General features: G+C 36.1%; 1 protein-coding gene across 14 annotated transcripts in view; it reads left to right on the top strand.

Annotated features, from left to right (window-relative positions):
* LOC131428271 (uncharacterized) overlaps positions 1 to 20,966 on the top strand; it is a 209,690-nt gene extending 188,724 nt beyond the window's left edge. For 12 of the 14 annotated variants that reach the window (XR_009229358.1, XM_058592076.1, XM_058592074.1 and 9 more), the window contains one exon: positions 205 to 20,966. Coding sequence is in view for 12 of the 14 variants with exons in the window: in XM_058592076.1 (XP_058448059.1) it covers positions 205 to 289 (85 nt within the window). In the remaining 2 variants the exon portion in view is untranslated. The remainder of the gene's footprint in view (positions 1 to 204) is intronic. The other 2 variants (XR_009229359.1, XM_058592083.1) reach the window with 1 other exon arrangement.
* The last annotated feature ends 330 nt before the right edge of the window (positions 20,967 to 21,296 follow it).

Genomic DNA, 21,296 nt, shown 5'->3' with positions numbered 1-21,296 from the left:
CTAACCCTCGTATATTTTTTTTTCTTCTCCGCCGATTTCCCCTTTCTCTCTCTCACTCACACACATGCCAACACACACAAACTTTCTACTGGAAACAACCTCCGGACGATTCCCTCCATGCTACTCCCCCTGCATCACATCACCACTGCCACGAATGCCCCCGCCTTACCCCCCCACGCCCTGTCCATTGGTTCTCTTTCGCAGGTCATATGACGAGGATGATGATTACGAGTCAAACATTGACATTTTAGAGACACAGTTAGATGATTGTTTGCTGAACGAATGGTGAGAGGAGGGGACCGGCGGACCGCGTGGCCGCCGGAAGTTCAGTGCCAGGGCCACCGACACCAGCGGCGGCGATGGGCTCGCCTCGGATACGATCACCGTGCTCCAGGATGATGACCTGGAGCGCATCGAACAGGAGATCCTGGACGAGCTGAATCAGTTCTGAGTACCGGTGACCGGACTGAATGTGACGACAACAACAAAACCATATAACCATCGTTTCGATCGGATAGAAATTACCGCCTACATACACACACACACGCTCGCGCACGTTGACAGCTACTCCAGGAGACAGTTGAACGTAAAGCACGATTTGAAAAAAAAGAAGATTCATGATACTATTTTTAGAATGGAATTTTGGGAATTGCGCGATATTGGATCGGATTTGTGTAAAACAAAAAATAAGACTTCTGTCATGCAGTCCTGTGTAATCATCATCGTCTTCATGTTTATATAGCATAGCCATCATTAGCAGCATCATCGTCAATATCATTAACATCATAATCGCTGGAGTAAACCACATGAAAAGAATTATTCGTATTTAGGGATATTTACAGTCAGTGAAAACGCATGTAATTTTAACCAGAATCTCTAGGTATTTTTGAACTGTCTAGCTGTAACCAATGAACACACAAATGAATACATTTAAAACGAGGATTTGAACAACATCTTCCGTAGAAAGCGGGATGACGTGACGAGTAAAAAAAAACAAAATTTGACACACAAAGTAGGCGATCGCTTTTGATTGCTTCAGTTAGTATAGTAGCCCAGGATAGGGAAACCGTGAGGTTCAAGTTTTTATTTCAGATAATTTATCAGTAGGCTACAATATAACCGGAATAGTAAGCTTAGGCTCGTAGAGTTACCGCCAATTATGAACAAAAATGTAACATGAGCTAGAACAGCTGAACACCATGCTATATCTTTTCTATGATCAAACGGTAGAAGAACGCGATAGTCTTGTTACCATTGAAGCTTGCAAAACGGTGTTGGCCGGTCGACTTCCCTTTGTGAAGAAGAAAATTCGGTTTGTGTTTGAAGGGTAGTGTCTCAAAGGAGAACCAATTTGTAATTTTATCTGCTAATTTAATAACAGCTTTGGTTAAAACTCAACCCACGATGCAGATATGCATTGGTGAGTGTCACAGTGTGCACGATCAGATATTCAATTTCGGGTTTTCTTATATATCTTCGAGTAAAATCCTAATATCTATTTGGAAAACTGAACAACTGCCCGATGGATCTAAGCCCTATGATGAAGTTTGTTTTTCCTGTTGGAAACATTTATTTATCTGTTTCGTTTCGTAGTTTAAAAATTCTTGTAATCACTGGTTTGTTTGATGTTTTATTTTGTTATAGAGGTCTAGAATATGTATTAATACCGAGAAATCGGTATACCTGGCAACGTTGATTTCATACACTGAAAATTATTTGTTGATATTCAGTGGAAATCATGCTACAATTTTCTGATATGCACATCAAAATGATAAGATATATCGTTGCCTCTGGATTCTATATAAATATCATATACATGTCACATTGTTTTCCATATAGATTTCAATTGAAACACGGATGACCAAATCAAGTTTTTTGCAAATATATTTGTACTGTACTCATTCCCACTAGAAAATGGAATGTTTAACACATGTAGTTCGATTCAATAGCAAAACACATCACATCCAAAGGAAAAACAAATCAAAATAAGTGGAACGTAATCTAATCTTGCACTTGAAATCTTAAAACAAATCACTTTGGTTATGTATTGAAATACAAAAGCTTTTGTAGTGAAGTGCTATTTTCATATAAATCGATCGTGCAAATTTTTATCAGTGTGGCAACGTGGATTTCATACACTGAGACTCCTATTTTTACCTATTTTTTGACGAGAAATCAATCATTGTCGAGCTCTTCTATAAGATACCGAAAATAAGGTCGTTATCTACTCAAACTTCAACTTGATCGTGAAAAGTTAGTAGCGTGCTTTGGTTTTTTGGGTAAACTTACATTTACCTAAATTTTAAGGTCCTCACTCGTTACCTGAAATTGGGGAAATACACTTTAGTTGATTTTGGGTTGGTTTTGTCTCAAAATTAGGTAGCGGCTGGTAAGAGTGTATACCATTTAAGCAGAGATGCCAGGTTTGCAGATTTGTCTGTAAATCTGCAGATTTCTTAAACAAGCTACAGACACGTTTGTGTTGCAGACTTTTCAAAAAACGTGTATTTCGTCAAAATTTACAGACTTACGTTCGGGGCAGTCTTTTTTATTCTCACTAAACCTATTTCGTGCATCATACTATCTGGCATCTCTACATTGGAATCAGTTTGTCGTTTAAATTCTAAATCAATATTTCTTACTTTTTGACATTTGAAATAACACTGCTTACTTGCGAGTAAAATTGAACGAGCGTGAAAGAATCCTGAGTGGAAACAATTTCTCGACTTTCGAGTCCAATAACGCCAATTTTTGTTTCCTTCGACTAAAGTGTTAAGCTTTCGACGTCGATGGTAACAACCAGAACATAAAATTGTCACGCATTCTCAATGAAAGAAACCATTCCAAAAACCTCACGTTCAATATTTTACTGTCTCATTCGAAAATGACCGACACCAGAACAAACGAAGAGAGCCGAAGCATTTTCGTTTCTCATCGACAAAATGAGAGAGTATAATTGTCAGCGTCACTCTTTCCTCTATGACAAGACAAAAACAAACTAACGTCTGCAGGGAGCATCAGCAGAATTTCAATTCTCATTCTTTAATCGGTGTATTGAAACGCTTGAACGCTTGGCTATAAAGAGTGACTAAAATAAGTCATTGTGAAACCTTTTTCTGTCATTTTCGATTTTCAAAACTTCGGTTGAATACCGACACTGCCTATTATGGGATTAGCACTGAAAACACAATTTTAAAACCATTGTTCCGCTTTTGGCATTGACTGGACATAGATTTCGTTCTCATAGTTTGCAAGGAAAGCTGAGAGTGACATTAATTTCTCGTCATTTTCGCCTATTTTGAGTCAATGAAAATGACTTTTATTAGCTCTGGTAACAACTGGTAATGGATCAAAGTCTACATTGAAATACGAATTATCCAAAAAACTTTTAACCAAAACCGCATCATGTGATCGAGTGTTTTTATGAAGAAAAATTTGAATCTGGCATAAAACTCAGACCATTGTTTTCGAGTTCCACCGCAAAATATATTTGGATTGATACTTTTAATTCTCTTTCTCGTTTTCACTATGAAACGAGAGACCTATTCGTAAAGCACGAACCGATTGTTTACATTTATATTATATTAAATAATCTATATGTCGCAGCACGTTTAAACTTGTACATATGTGTACTTGTATTACTCGTGCTGCTATTGTAGGTCTTGTGTTGATTTGGTAGACATTTGCTTATCTGTGTGTACAGTAAATAATGTCCGCAATCGTCGCTACTTCCACTGGCAGTGTTGTTCGTTTTGTAATCAAATTTTTGTATGGAAAACGGATCTTCCACAGTTGAAATTCATCGAGAATTACACTTAGTTTACGAAGTCAAAAGGGTTAATACACAGAAAAAAAGACAAATATGTGCACTAACTTTTCTCGACGAAGGCTGAAACAAATTTCTGACCTTCATTCAGATTAAAATTGTCGGTTCGAGAATGACAGGGTGATAACCACAAAATTTCAATTTCAAGAGTATTCTTTTATGAGTGACCTTGGAAACATTTGGTTAGCACAATATTTTAATTTGCTGATCTCCATCAACAAACGCATTTCAGCCGTAGTGGTTTCCCGTTCCGGGATTACCGGAAATATTTATTTATTTATTTATATTTATTTATTTACTATTATTGTGTCCATCGGATACAAGATCTAAATGGACAATTAGAGTGGGAAAAAATCTATTTAAGTTGAACTGTTCGTTAGTCATTCTCAAACGGGCGCAAAATCACTATCTTTTCAAAAACATAAACAAAAGTAATAAAACACAATGTAACTTAAAGCTAGCTTAAAAATTCAAATCACAGTGGATCGTTTCAGTTTTTTTTGCGAAATGACTAGATGATTCACCAAGCTCGAAAAAATCCTCAACAGCGGTGAAAGTTCGAATGGAAGCAGTAATCGGTTCATTAAAGCCAAAACGAGTCCTGTGAAATCTCTGCTGAAGCAGTGTTGTATTCCGCAGTGTGATTACATAAAAACTCCAAAATGGTACTTACCTCGATTTATCGGAGACTGTTTGACCCTTTTTTAACACCAGGACTTAAGTTCAAACAATCGATCTTATGATTCCATAGATTTCTATGAAATTTCTTCCGGAATCGACTTCTGCTTCCGGAATTATACGATGAAAATGTCCTACCGTCGTTTAAGTGCGGATTTAAAAGTAAAGTTTTGGCGTAAATCATATTAATTTGGAAGTTGTTGAAGTCCAACAAAAAAAAACGAACGATGAACAATGCTTGCTTAGGCTATGAACCATTTCGCGGTTAATTTTAACTTGAAATCTGACATTTGAGCGGTTATTTTGTGTCGAGTAGATAAATTTAACTAAAACTGCAACCCATTTCAAAGTTTGACGAATGGAAAGTTATTTGGGTTTATTTTGCACGGGAAACAATTTTAACTAAAGAATTGATATTAGAATTTTCTTTGCAAGATTTTTTTCAGTGTCGGAAAATAACCTTCGATCTGTCAAAAATAACAATGCTTTCGAGCAGGGTTATTTTGGACAACATCAAAATAACCGCACGAGAGTTAGATTTCAACCAAAAGTTCAAATTAACCGCGAAATGGTTCACAGCCTTAGAGGGTCATAAGAGGAAATTCTACAGGGAAACGGAAAACTATTTAATTTTGAGTACTGTTCATCTGACTTCAGGATTATTGAACATAACCTAACTTTAGGTAAAACACCTGACACCTGACTTCAGGGTTATTGAACATAACCTAACTTTAGGTAAAATGGCTCAAGTAGCTTCCATAAGACACTCAACCAGAGCTGCTATATGTCACTATGAACTTTGCACGATGAAGATTCGAAAGCTTATGTCACTGGACTGCTGGCAACCAGGCCACCATATATTGAGTGTCTGAGAGCCGATGTGTCAGAACTCACCAGGACGCTCTTTGATTGCCGGTGCGAACTCCGCATTTCGATGACTTTTGCAAAGAAAAATGAACTTTATTAATTTAAGTTTATGTTAGCACACTCATTGAATTTTTTACTTCAACAGGGAATAGGAGAATGAGAGAGAAAACAAAAAAGTCGAGTATCTCATTGGACAGTCACCTTCACCGTACCGTTTACAGTTGACCGAGATTTTAGTCAGACTGCCAAGGTCATTTGACATGACTGACAAATTGCAACTCTGTACTCAACTATTGAGTTTTATTGAGCCAATTACCGGTTGAATGCAGATTACATCATTTGAACTTATTGAACGAAATTTTCGTAGTTTTCCATTTTGTGTTTTGGCAACAATGGAAAAAAAACAACTCAAATTTAACTTAAAAGTGATTGAAAATAGGTACTTTTAGAGCAAATTCAGCAGCTGCGAGATTCATATGGGTGGTCTATAATATAACTGAAACTGAAACAAACGTATCCCCAGCAAGCCGTTCTAGTTTTATTTATTCGACCAGTTCTTCTGTCAAATTTAAAACTGGTCTACAATGCCGTTCTATTTTTTGTATATTTGAAACACGAGTAAAACACTGCTGGGGCTGCCAGTTTTTCTTGTTATAAAATCCAGATTTAAATTTTGTAACTGACAATTATTATTATTATGCATCTAGAACTAAAACACTTCTGAATATGCCCTTATGATATGTGTATCGACCCGATTGCTACGCAAAACAAATCTAGCCTGCTATGTTTCAAATATATACATTTTGTGTTGTACGTGGGACGTATTTCGTTGATTTCAGCTTTGAAGTAATACATCATTCTTGGTATAGAGTCAATTGTCCATTTAATTCAACGAAAAATCGGTCAACCGGGGGCTTAGATCCAACATTTGAAAAACTTTCATTGACGATTGATATCAGGGAAATGTTGAAGTTTTACAGTTTACCTGTCAGTTCAAACATTCCGATTACTTTTGAAATATCTGATTTGTTGCATTCTTATTCTTAAAGTCAACATTTTAAAACGTCGATTGTTTTGTTGCTTATTATTATTATTATGTTGAACTTCTATACGTAGGTGCCAAAATTCAATACGCTCTAGACTTTATAGACCGTATTTTTTAAATGAATCAACAGTTGCTTAAGCAAGTAGGGAGAAATCCGTCCTTTGAAAAAATAGCGGCATATTACTTCATAAAAAGGAATTGTTCAAACGAACCCCAGGAATCATCACCCGCACCAAAAATCATCGCAAATCAGAAACAATCGAAACCATAAACTAATAAACTAGGCAAGCATACTGTACCGAAGCACTAATTCGAGTTCGAAATCACCACCGTCGTAGCGCCCTCTGCATTTTCTAACGTTCAACATGCCAGCGAATAACAAAACACAGAACAACACTTCCTTCGGAATGAAACAAATGCATAACGAAAAAAAAAACACGCTAATTCATCGAACAACCACACTACATTTTATATCGAACGGTATCTGTTCTTTTTTTATGGATGACACATTTTTAAACCTGTACTGTATTTCCGCGCCCACTTGCTCCGGGTTTGTTGGTGACTTCCGCTGACCGCAGCGAGGGAAGCGATAGCGATAGCGACGAAGATGTCCGAAGCCTTCGGATTAGCTGGCGGGAGCGGTATCTGCGAAAACGCCGAAACAAGAAAAAGAGGAAGTAGGCACCGTTTGTCAACCGCTGTAAATATGGTGGACTTGTCAGCGTTCAGTGATGTTAGATAGTTTTTTTTTATTTTGTTTCAAAACCAAAATTTGTTCATTTCTTTCTTGTCATTTACTTTTGGATTAGACGACTATTGTTTTAAGTAGCTCATTCTCTAATAAAGGCGTACTGATTATGAGCATATGTACAATGGAATATAATGGCAAAAATGATCAACACAATAAGAGTAGGCCATGACTTTTACTCACACGAAGATATACCGCAAGAACTTTACCATTAACTACATTGTAAAACAAACTGAATTTACCGTAAAAACATGACTAGACAGAGAAATCGATTAGTTTTATAATCAAAACCTATTCCGATAGATGGCATCAGAGAAACAAGAAAACGTCGTTTGTAGGGTAAACCATATAGTGTAAACCAAACTAAACTGATATTAAATGTATTTTACGGCATGCAGATACAAACCAACCAACAGGAAACCAAATATGTTTGTTAGACTCGAACAGGATGAAAGGTCAAATAGAAAAAAAACGTCTAGTAAGTAAGTAACCTTTTTCTAAGAATCAACATTTTTCTACAAAACAAAAAACAGACGCATACTCCTTTGGAAATAACTAATTCACACCAATATATACAAATAGTGGAAATAGTAAAAAAAATGTGTCTATTGGACAAGTATAACATCCCGTACACAAACAGAAGCACATTGATGTCAACATGTAAAAGAAACCAGCTGTCACGCCAAAAAAAAAACATGGCGTCCTTCATTCGATAGACTACTGATCTTTCAAGTTATGAGAAGAGAAATACCATACATTTTATCGACTTATGTAACTTTAAACGTTGTTTATGGAAAACCTATTTATATATTTGAACAAACAACAAGCGCATATCTAGTTATTTAATTCGTAACCCTAATCTAGTCCAATTTGTGCTAACAACCAATCAAGATGGCGTCTATTCACCTGCCAAGACAAGAGCTCGATGAAGCATAGGTCACTGCAGTATGCTCTTTACTAAACTTCCATCGTCTCCCTAGCTGCTATTACAGTATGAACCAAAATCGATTAGCTTCTTTCCTCTCGTAAACAAAGTCCCTCTCACTATATTTCTTAGTTTGCGGCTTACCCCTAAATATATGTAATCGAGTTCGAATTTCAAAACTGAAAAGAATGAGTGCCGCATCGATCAGAGCTTGTTTGTTAAGTTTTAAACTAGTTTATGCTAAGTTTTTTTTTCCGTAAGCAAACTGTTCAATCAAGTACATTCAAATTATTTATTATGGAACAAAGCGAATCGCCATGCTCGGAAACGTGTGCGAAAACGAGCTACCAATACCAAGGGAGGAAACATAATTTTGAGTTGTATCCCGTGTAAATTAGTACGCACCCTTTTTTCGTATTTTAATAGATCTTTCTTATAAAACTATTCATTATTATTCATCATCGAAAGCCCTCGAAATTCGGAAAACATTTCCGTAGGAATTTTCTAACATACAATGACGCTTGCAGGTGTCAGCTTGTAGACTGCGTTCCGTTTTTGCTTAAATTAATTTAAAAAAAATGCTAGAAGTTTCAAGTCGGAAAGGACTTTGGTTTGAACTTTTTAGAACCATTCCCGTCAAATCACTTGCTTGTTCGCGAAAGTTTGAAGATCTTACATTACGACCTAGTACCAGTTATGTTATTTCGAGCATCACATTTGAAAAACAAGGGAAGCACCCTCGAAATGATTCAATAAAAGTATCGACCTAAAACATCTTGTTATCAAAGATGCCATCTTCACAGATTAATCTGGGTTCGAAAGATTCTCAATATGCTGCACAGATTTTAAAAATGACTCAGTTTTTCACAGATTTCCGCGGCGGGCAGATTTCCCCCCAGACGGCTGGCTATGTCTGCCAGAATTCCGGCAAAAGTCTGGCAACAATGCAACAACCGTTTCCGGTAGAGAATTTCGCCTAGCAGTTATTAACGGTTCTTTTCTGTCGGATTCTTGCCATACAAGATTGGCAGAACCGTTTTGAATCGGTTCTACATTTTAAGCGTCTTGGATTTATTTTTTCAATAAAAGATACATATGAAAGGGAATAAGTTATTGCCCTTCATATATACTAATCATGGAAAATGTTATTAACAATAACATTACTTTCTCACTACCAAACATACCCATATTTCAATCTCATTTACCTCGTCTCAAGATTCGTTTTTTGTACGTACATGCGGGATTGACGAATATCAAATGAAGTCAAAAAAAAAAAAGAAAAAAGAAAGAGGAGGGAAATAAACAAGACAAGTACGGCGAGATAATGACGCAATTTCGCCTGGACAATTTTGACAGCAGCCGAAAAGCAGCCAGTCTTCTGACGGTTGCCAGAATTCCTCACAAGCGGGAAGCTGCGGCCCATTTCAAAGTTTGACGGATGGAAAGTTATTTGGGTTTATTTTGCACTGGAAATAATTTTGACTAAAGAATTGATATTAGAATTTTCTTCGCACGATTTTTTTCAGTGTCGGAAAATAACCATCGATCTGTCCAAAAAAAACCATTCTTTCGAGCAGGGTTATTTTTGACAACATCAAAATAACCACTCGAAAGTCAGATTTCAACCAAAAGTTAAAATTAACCATGAAACGGTTCACAGCCTCAGTGTGCTAGTCAGGCGTAGAGCTGCCAACTGATTTTGGATCTGTATTTGGAGAAAAAATCTATATGTACAATATCTATCTCGAAAGCTAAAAAATCGATTTAGTAAGGATACTGATTTTGCGAGCATAACAGAAAAGGTCGCTCAACCTGTTTTACCCCTATGGAATCAAACATAAAAACTGAAAATCGGTATTTATCTGTTTGAAAATTGAATTATCGGTATTTTAAGAGAGCATACCTCTATTCCTGTATCGAGTCCAAAAATCGGTATAGTTGGCAGCGCTGGTCAGGCGACTTACGCCATTTTGTTACACTCCAGCTTGAGGAATGGACGATGCAGATAAAGGTAGGCCTTTTTGTTGATTTCCAGCTAACTTCAACAGTTTGTGCTGTATCTCTGGTGAAGATCTGGTAATTTACTAGTTCTAGATATTGGAAAAACTTGAAGATTTCAATTTTGTCGTGAATACGACTTACTTTACTATGGGGCGCCTTTTCAAAATTAGCCATATGGAAAAATGGGCAGAACTTAATCGTGAATATTACGACTTGCATTAATGGCAGCAACATAATTCTTTCAATATTTCATCAAAAATATGATCAGGAATTTAGGATAATATTTTGAACAGTGTGAGATAACCACATACAACTCAAAAATTAAGTTATCTGAAAATTTTGAACCAACGCGGAAAACTCTTTACTTTCGCTGGAGCTTTTCGCGCAAGGACGACGATTTTGAGGTAGTCAGGCACATATCTTCAACTGAACGTTATAAAAAGGGGAACCGTGGTCGAAAATCGATCATTTCTTGTGCGTTGGATGAAAGCAGACGTCGGGGCGAGAAGACGCATTCAACCTCAATTCAACCTGGTTAAAAACCTCAAACGCTCAGGTCGTAGTTCTCATTTGCCTTCCGGTCGTCAAGGCGAGAAGACGCATTAAACCAGTTTTGCATCATTTGGCACTGCGAGCGGATGTGTCGGTTTATAGGCAAAGCTAGTTTCAATTCAAGCAAGAACGATTGCATCAGCTGCTGGTGCTTTGCATTGGAGAGAAAGAAAACAAGAAACGAAAAGAGGACAACATTATAAAAAATCAGCCGTTCTAATGGCTCTAAATGTTATCTAAAGAACTAATAAGATTACTTTTTTGCAAATCGAAGGTAAAAATTATCAGTTTAGTGAAAATACAAAATTATTCGTTTTGCTTCGTGCACTTTTCGCTGCGCGAAAATCGTTCGAGATAAATGTTCCGAACTGTGCTAAATATCGTAGAGAATTCCACAATTTGGTCCTTCTAAAAGGCAAAAATGATTCCCGTACTGCACCTTGATCATTTCTTTCAATGAAATATGCAAATCCGAAATGGGACAAATCGACGTCAAAAAAAAAACGGAAGAAAATTTCGCAATTCACACAATCGGTCAATTATCAATTCGAATTCGAAAGTGTAAAGAAATCGTGTCAGTTTAATTCATATTCACGACATCCAGTTACGTTTCTGACATTACACACCCGTACTTTTTTTTATTTCGAATTTACCTTAAAATCAGCTCAAAACCGTGCACAATCGGATAAGAAGAAGAAAACGAATTGGCAATTCAGTTGGTTTTTTATCACTCAATTTTGACAGATATCCAAACTAATCCATTCAGAATCGGATGTTGCACTGGATTCCGCTTTGATTTGGATTTCATACTGAATTCCACATGAATTTCTGAATGAAAATTTTTCGCCTACTCGGATTCGATTCGGAATTTATTTCGAACTGATCATGTGGGTGTAGATCTTCGTGCCGACTTCGCCCCTGATTCAAAATTGTCCGATAACAACCCGTTCAAAGTAATATTTACATTGTATCTCGTTAGATCGAAAATAAAAATTAAAAAGCTCTACAATAAAAAAAATCTAGCGAGAGCCTTTCGTTGGTCCAATGAACGTCCAGTTAATCGTCCAACAAGACGCCACAGACTATTGAACAGTAGGCCGTTTTTGACTGCTCGATTCATTCAACAGATCCGACAGGCGACCATTTTAATGTCGTTTTCGCTTGATGCCAAACCTAACCTAGTTTCCACACTAACTGCTGTCAAACTAGTTTTGAACTTAGTTTTAACGAAAACGACATAAATATGTGGAATTGAATTTCAAAAGTCGCAAGCTCAGCTGTTGAGGATTTAATGTGGGAGCTTCTTTAAAAAAAAAATAAAGAACTCAAAGTTAAATCGCAAAGTTTGTTTCATCAATGCGTAATTGAGCAATTTGACGTCTTTGTTACTCACACCGATGCAGAGTGCGCAGATCTATCCATATACGAAATTATAATGTGTGCGAGCCGAAGTCAAAGTTTGTTGTGGGTTCAATTTTACACTGAGGTAAAACATTTTTGACTCATAATCATACACTGCGAAAAATGCATATAGAATTTCGTAAGCTATGAACTAATGAACCAAGTAGAAGACAGTTCCATTGCGTGATATAGTGTTTCATGAACGATTTTATGTCTTTCTCAACTGTTCTCTTGGCATTGCAGTGTTTTTTATTGCATATACTAGCTGACCCGTCGAACTTCGTCTCGCCTAAAATTATTTTTTTAAATTTGTGTTTTCGGATAGCAGAGTTGTCAAACGTTAATGTTTCTTTCCATTATTTTACTGATTACTTGGCTTACAATAAACGAATTACGACAAATTCATATCCAATACATTAACTTCGTGCAGAAGAAGAAATATCATCAAGAATTATTGTGGATATGTTCAATGCTTTTGTTACGCAAAAACTAAACAAATGCACCGATTGCCATCTCATCCTTCGAGTCAGTGTATTGAACAGAGATTGTAGATCTCTCTCAAACTAAAGGTTTGACATGTGGGATGATGGATTACATTGAATGATATCTGACTGGTCGTAGTACGACCGTGAAAATTGTCGACTGCGTTACTCCATCATTCATCGTGAACTCTGGCGTTCCTCAGAGAAGCCATCTAGGACCATTCATATTTCTACTATATCTAAATGATCTGAATTTCTCATTGCAAAGCATGAAGCTATCATTCGCCGACGATTTCAAGCTGTTTCATCTCATCAAATATCTGAAAGACTCAAACTTCTTGCAGTCACAGTTGAATGTATTTTCTAACTGGTGCAACGTCAACAGAATGGTTATTAACGCCTTCAAATGCTTCGTTCTCTCGTAAACGAACCACGATCATGTATGATTACACTATTTCACAAGCTTTACTAAAACGGGAGACATCAATTAAGGATCTAGGAGTGTTATTGGATTCAAAACTTAGTTTCAAATATCACATAGAATATATGTTACCCTCTCTAAGGCATTCAAGATGTTAGATTTCATCTTTCACATCTCAAAAAATTTCAATAACATATACTGCCTAAAATCAGTTCTAGTTTGCTCTACACTGGAGTATGCTGTTGTTGTTTGGGCACCATATTACCAAACTGATAAGCTACGCATTGAAACTGTTCAGGGCAAGTTCATTCGTTTTGCTTTGCGTCGCCTGCCCTTGAGAGATCCATTTAATCTTCCAAGCTACGATAATCGTTGTAGGCTCATACACTTCGATTTGCTATCTGTCCGCCGTGATACACAAAAAGCTGTTTTCGTCGCGGACCACATCCAGTGTCGAATTGATAGTGCAGATCTCCTACAACAGCTAAGTTTTGACATTCTTCGGCGTAATTTGCGGTTTAATCCCTTTCTCAGAATTCCTCGTGCTAGAACTAACTATGGCTTTAATGAACCGTTTTCGAGTATATGTCGCGTATTCAATACTTGCTCTGATGGATTTAATTTCAATTTATCTCGTAACGCCATTTAATCCCGTTTTCTCCAAATCTTTTCCCGCTAATTTTATTAGGATAATTAGTCAATATGAATAGTTGTTAGTTAGCTTTGTAGTTTAAATAAGGGTAATTAAAGATTTCGTTATGTATCATTTGGTCAAATGTTATCTGTTGATACAAAAGATGAGAAGGTTTTATGCCTGCTGGAGAAGGAGAACCAAAATCCCAGCTCCAGCAGGCTTTTCCCTTGCTCCTAAATAAACAAATAAACAAATTAACAGATGGATGAAAAAGAGATGACCAAAATAAATACTTTAAATTGACCCCACAAATTTCCAAAAGCAGCCCTCGGGGATTGTTGTTTGTCATTGAATTATTTGTACTGAAGACGTTTAAAAATTTAATAGCAAATCCTTAAGGATTATCGAAAGTAATAAACTAATTTCGAACGGTTGTCCATAACCTGCTTCACCGCTAGTGATATTATTTAGTCGTCTTTGATGAATGTTCGTAGCAGGATAATGACAGGATCAATTTTCGATTAACGATTTAGCGATAAAATGAAAAATACTTGGACATTCGAAAGTTCAAATTACCCTTTTATTAAATATTGTGTCCATTAACTTTGACATGAACGCTATATTCGTTCAAGAATTGTATCAAAAGGTCTCTCATTCGTCGAGCCACCAAATCGGTTTGCTTGTATTCAATCCTGAGAATCAATATTCTGTTCTAGCGGAGTGAACATGAGGAGTGATTATACCAGTATTGTTCTTACATGCCACGATTTCTCCTTCAGATATGATATTCACGATTCCCATATGGTAATTCGTCAAGTAATCCAAAGTTCTTGAAAAGAAATGATTTGGCTTAAGCAGCTTACAAATGTCATGAATACCATCCGTTTTGAAGTAAACCACTCTTGAAAACTCACCCGAATCGGCTGAACAAACTTCAGCATGCTAAATGCAAGGAAAATATTTTCATCTGAACTCATTATTTCAACAGCAGAATCCTATCATTAATACGTAAAAAAATCGTTACATAATTTAATTTGTTCATCTCACGCCCACGATGGCCAACATAATTCATCTAACTACATCTACTGGTAAATGACATTAGAACTTGTGTTTCTGTTTACGGTATAGCTAAAACAGTCTTTGGCAAGTAATGATTTTGATACCCTATTAAGCACGTGTTTTCAAATGACGAATCAATCATGCATGTAAAATCTCCACCCAAATCTACTCGTTGCGCGCCAAACTATTTTCCAAAGATCTAGTATTCTTTTCTTCAACGGCGAAATACTGAGCATCTCCTTGCGCGCCAAACATCAATCGTAAATCTAGCAATCATTGGCGACTTTTTCAGTGGAAAATTCCATTGTCCATACAAAATAACTTTATTGGTTTTTCCCACTTTTCCGGTAAGTTTTCCAAATTTTTTTGATGTACGAACCCGGTGGGGGTAAAAACTGATCAAACAAAATAAAAAGCATCTCAATCCGTCCATCCGTTCTTACGTGATGCGATTACAAAGAATGATCTCTGCATTTTTATATATATTTCTCCAATAATTGGTACGATGCAGCTCGACAAAATTCACTGGGTTCCCACTTAGAAAAAAACGTTCAACGGTGGTCCTTCATTGGTCCAATACGTTGGATCATTGGTCCAATGAAAGTCCAATCAATCGTTCAACGGGAGGCCAACACGGGACCTTCGTTTGCCGATTTTGAAACAGACCGTTGAACCGAATGCCATTTTTTTCGTTCAACAAACCCGGCAGACAGAGGTCCATTGTTGAGCCATTTTTAACATGAGAAGTTGGAGCCCCGTTGGACTAGTTTTACTACAGAATTTCTGAAGTTTTTTCCACTTATTTGTTTAAACTAACAATACATACCTACACAATACTTCTACTTCACGTAGAATAACAACAAATTTTCTTTCTATGTAAAGGTAACACTTAATTTTCACACTATTTTTGCAAGAGAAAAAACAACAACAAACCGTTCCAGCAAATTGAACGAATATTTCGTGCAATATGTCGTTCAACAAACCAACAAAATTGAACGGCCTGCTGAGAGGGTTATTTCGACATACTCACACTAGCATTAACCTTTCAACTGCTGAGAATAGCCACACCAACACATTCGCACGTGGATTGGACTATTGTGTTTCGTTAGGGCATGTTCAAGAATGTTCATTTTTCTGTCTTGGCATTACATACCTTTTGTGGAATTTGGCCTTTCTGTTTCAACCGATTCTTAGCGTACAGAATCATTGTATGAGTAGTACTTCAATTTTTCTGACAGATTCTTAGTGTTGATTCTTCCAGATCGGGTCTAGAGCATAGGACAACTGTTTTACAGAATGTTCTTGTACTAGATGCATAATTTATGTCATTATTGATAATTTAAAGTTGGAAATTATAACAAGAAAAATTGGCAACCCCAGAAGCGTTTTACTTGTGTTTCAAATATAGAAAAAATAAAACGGCAACGTTTAAATTTGACAGTCAAACTTTTCGAATAAATAAATCTAAATTGGCTGGCTGAGTTTGATTCAATTTCAGATCTTTTATCCGTCTCCCATATAAAAATTTTCAGTTTCTGAATTTGCTCTGAAGGGATTGAAAAATGCCAACGGAAGGTAACACGGATTTCTAGGAGTCAAAAAATCTGGAAAGGAATTCCGGGTTATTCCAATGATTTTTTCGTTTATGTAATGTAATTTCCAGTTGATTCCTAGAATTGGATTCAGAATTGAGGCCGTGGAATAATTTTAATTTTTAGTTAGAATTTGACAGTCGAGTAGCTAAGTTTAACTGAAACTGCGGCCCAAGGCTTGACAGATGGAAAGTTATTTGGGTTTATTTTGCACTGAAACTTAAGAAGAACTTTGAGAAAAACTTACTTCGTTTGTCAATGTTTTGAAACTTTTTATTAGCACATTTTCTTCGACTGATATTACGAGATTTTATGCGGACTCGCCTGAAAGCGCCATGCTCTCGCAAAAAAGGATGTTGCCAATGATTTGTTCGGGAAATGTGAGAGCTCAATATCTTGTTAATACGATGTCTTTGTAGTCAGTAAAGTTAGAATTACTCACTTTTGATTGAAGATGGTGTTTTTGAAATACTAGGTTTGTTCGCAACGCTGTTTTATTACGTATGGGTTGATCTATTTTAGATCTACGACTAAACCATGTCAATCACAACGCTGAGATCTAGTTCTATTTTTCGAGCACAAATTTGAAAGATTCAAGATTCAAAACAGATCGACGAATTTATTTCAAATTAATGAAAATTTGAAACACGAATAGAACACTGTTTTAAATTTCTTACGTGAGTGTGGGTAGCGACATCTGACAGGCGAAATGTCAAAGCGTCGAATGACATATCAGGAATTGTCAAATGTTTTGCACTGAATTATACAGTTTCAGCACTGTAGCTAACTATCATCGAAAAATTTCCTCTAGAACTTCGTGACAAAACTTTATATCGTTTTCGAAATCATTAATTTTGTTTGTTTGTTTCTGATTTGAAACATCACAGTGAGCTGACATAACCCCAATACATTACCAGACAAATGTAGAACAAATATTAAATCTTCGTGTTGTGATCATCAAGCTCGAGTTTTATTTTTGACAGTTTTTAATTATACGACAGCCTGTCATTTTAGAACAGATGTCCATCACAGCGTTGCGAATAACCTAAGTAACATTCATGCAGTGCTAGAAAAAAAGATAATTAGCTCAAATAAAAGAACATGAACAACGCTCTATGGCCCAATTCACGTATGGATGTGTTGGAATTGCTCTTGGAAAGGAATATAAATAATTTACTCAGCAACTGTTTTGCTATTTGTTTCACAGTTCAGGATTCAAAACAATTTGACTCAAGTGAAGCGTCACTCTGGTTTGTCCGATGAATCTTGACAATTAAATTAATAATTTCTTTGAAAGGCTGTTTCGATGCTTCATGAAGGCCATTAGGGTAAAGTGTTATAATATGTTTGAGATATTTATAAATGTACTGGTATATTTTATTCGAGAATGTAGGGTAAGGGCTCCCTATTTTATCTCATTTGTAAGGACGTCGCCTTCAAACCCCGATTTAGCCACTAAAATCACTGTAACTATTTCATATTACTGCTTCATTCGCCTTGCTCCACGTTGAAAATTGATTCACATTTCTTGAAAATTCAACTAATATTTACAAAACTGCTAAAAACACTAATGATGTTTTCACTTCTCTGCTCCTAATTTCATCTCAATTGATTTTTATCCATCCTATCGTTGATCTTTTATTCATCCTATAAATTAGCAATGGCGACAGCAATCAAAACAAAATATTCCACTATTACACTCTCAGCCTGCCAGCGCTGCCAGATACACAACTCAAACGATACAACCGTACCCAGCAGGATTTTTCCACATTATTATTATTGGTAAAAAATTTACTCGTTGAATTATCTAATTAATGGGGCAATGACTTACGGAGATCTAAAGAACTATCTTCTAACATCATTTTATTAACGAAAACAGATAGAACAGATATGGACTTTCTATGCAAAGTAATACATATTTTCTATGAAAATACCTGGCATCTCTGTGCACAGCCGATGAAACACACGCACACTTCACAGCGTTATGTTGGCGTATAGAGGAATGAAACCAGTGCTACTAGATTTGCCACAGGGGTTATTTCATTAGTATTTAACACGTTCTTTCTGGTAATATTCGAAGCAGAAACAGTTTTATTGAAATATTAATATCAATAATATAATTAAACTAATGTCACGGATACCAAAAAAATACTTTTTGATGATAATTTAAAGAAGATAAACAATTTTTGTTTTGTAACATTATGAAATAACTTGGCAACTTTGCGAAACCAAATGAGATGAAAACAAAGCGCAATCAAGTGAACGAAGTGAAAAACTTTCATCTCATATTTTTGAAGACTTTTATTGCTTGTCGGGTAAATTTTGAAGTTTTTAATCGTTAACTAAACAAGTGGCAAGTGAACATAACTAATTATGAAGTCATCCAGCATTCAAGGGTAGTGTAATTTTGCAAAATAGTGATCATGTTTTGAGACGAATCGATTAGTAGATATTCAGAAACATGACGAACTGTAAAGCTTGAGACGAAAATGTGTCCTAAATTGAAAAGTGAAGTTTATTTTATATGAAAAAAAGATCACCGAAGAATTTAAAACCATTTCTTTCAATAGGAAAGTGTGACAATAGCTTTTCAAATCATTTTAAAACATTTCACAGTTTGCTTCCGGTAGGTTGTAAAATATTATTCATGTTCAAAGTTATGAGGTGAAGGGATAAGATGGATATAGGAGCTCAGATGAAATAGGGAGCCGTTGCCCTATATGTTTCTTTGCAATACGTCTGAGGAACATAATTTTCGGTAGAAGTGATAAGAATTGATTGATACAAACACATTTTCCAAAACGACCGCATTCTTAGTTTTATTTTGCTTGCCCTGGATATAATGCCCCAGTAACCGTATAATATACCTCACAACAATGATGCAATATGCCACTTGAAATGTCGATATAGAAGAAAAGCAGATAAAGAAGATATTCTTTGCATCAGAAATCAATTGCATAATCAATTAAATACAATTGGAAACCAACATTTTTTACCCTCCCAACGCCACATTTTGTTTCAACAATAGTTATAAATCTTAAAAACAATTTTTTACTTTTTTATTTATGACTTCTGGTCAGTCAGTAATTTTTACTTTTTTCGGTTTTTTAACGATATCAAACTAACTGGAGATTATAAGAGGAGAAAGAATATGGAATCATAGAGCCATAGTACTCAAGGAAGAGCAAGGATGTGAAGAATAAAGTGCGGAAAAGTGAGACGTGTCAGAAAGTAAAGGCAAAGGTCGTTTACGGTTCGGACAGTAAATGACAAACGACCTTTGCCTTTACTTTCTGATATATCAGAGACTCGGATGACTCGTATCGCTAAGATGCCTAAGTTCGACTCCTCTGGTAAAAGGTAAAAGTTTAGATACGAGAAGCCTTCTGCTTACTTAAAATGACCCTTGTCACGTCTCACTTTTCCGCACTTTATTCTTCACATCCTTGCTCTTCCTTGAGTACTATGGCTCTATGATTTCATATTCTTTCTCCTCTTATAATCTCCAGTTAGTTTGATATCGTTAAAAAAGCGAAAAAACTTTAAAAAAATATTTTATCTCCAAGCATACTGTTGAATCGAAGGTGGGGCATAATGTCCGTAGAGTGACTGTTATGAGAAAATTCGTATATAAAAAAAATGGCTTCGTTTCTCTAGATTTTCTTACTGTAAATAGAGACATTAGCACTTCTGAAAATTTAATAATAAGTAGCAATCGACCATTACACGTTTTTTACGGTTAAAATGCTTGTTTAGTCGAAGCAAAACCTTACATCGAAAAGGTGCCTAATGATATTTTCAGTTTTTTTTTTTTCATATTTTCCTGCAAACGACAACTGCCAAACTTGCATAGCAGAAAGATCGTAGGAAAAGATACTGTTAGTGATAAACCTTTTGTGCTGAAAAGTTTTGAATTCTTAAAAAGGAAGGGGCATTTTGGCCAACAGGGGCGCATTATAACACTTTCCCCTACACTAGGGAGTGGAATGAAATTACTCAAATTTTCAATTATTTCCATCCTTCGATTGGGTTGCTCGAACAACTTGAAATCTGGAAGGTCTTAAGGTAATTAAAATCAAAACTATTGTAATAATAAAATATACACGACGAACAGCAAATCAAGCAAAAACCGAGAGATTAGATCTGACGGGAACGTTTAACTCACGAGCGAGCTATTTAGTTAGGGTAGTCCAGTTCACTGGATGTGGATGGTGCTATGTCGAATATCGAGCTTTCCTTTATTGTTGCCTATTTCTAGCTGCTCTTCATCCAATTCAAAGGCTTAACCATTTAGACCAACCGACAGTTCAGTAGTAGTTAAATTTTATCAGCATAGAGCTTGAAAATAAAATAATTAGGCCCGCTTAATTTCCCCCTACTGGCAAACCTAGAAAAATCTTGGATTTCACTGTCAATTTTCGACAGCTACTGTATTTTTACTGTCATGACAGTATGATCATACAAATAAATCAACAAATGATATGAAACAAATTATTTATTTCATCGAACAGACGAATGAAATTTAATCTCTAATGTTTAGTGTACCATTTTTAGTTTAGTATGATTTTTTTCTAGCAATTTTATTTATTCAATAACACACAAAATGAGATTCAGTAGATACTAGAATGACAAATACTGAAAGCAAGTAATTTGAATAAAATACTTTACAATAACTAGTTATATCACAATGAAAAACAAAACCAAGAAAATATAACAGAACACTTGACGAAATAAACCTGCCAGCCTGTTGTGATTCGTAATTATTCCAAGGAAAGAAACGACCCTTTCGATCCCACCGTTCAGACCTTGCCATTATCCGTCAGTATGAATCCGAGCTTTAATCTCACTTCCGGCAACCCGGCCTGCTAGTCTGACGATATAGCGGATGGCAGGAGCCGGGTTCACCCTGTCCTCGGAACAATGCCGTCCGCGGTTCCCATGGGAACGAATGACTGCATAAATCAATAAGTGCCATAACCAGCGCGCTATTGTGTGTTGGTGACCGTTCAAGGTTAGGTCGAGCTCTGGTCTCGATGTCTTAGGCCAGACACGAAGTTCTTTCAGT

This window comes from Malaya genurostris, chromosome 2, assembly GCF_030247185.1.
Source record: "Malaya genurostris strain Urasoe2022 chromosome 2, Malgen_1.1, whole genome shotgun sequence".
Taxonomy (NCBI): Eukaryota; Metazoa; Arthropoda; class Insecta; order Diptera; family Culicidae; genus Malaya; species Malaya genurostris.
Note: the sequence above shows the minus strand (reverse complement) of the source record. Positions and strands in the feature narration are given on the sequence as shown.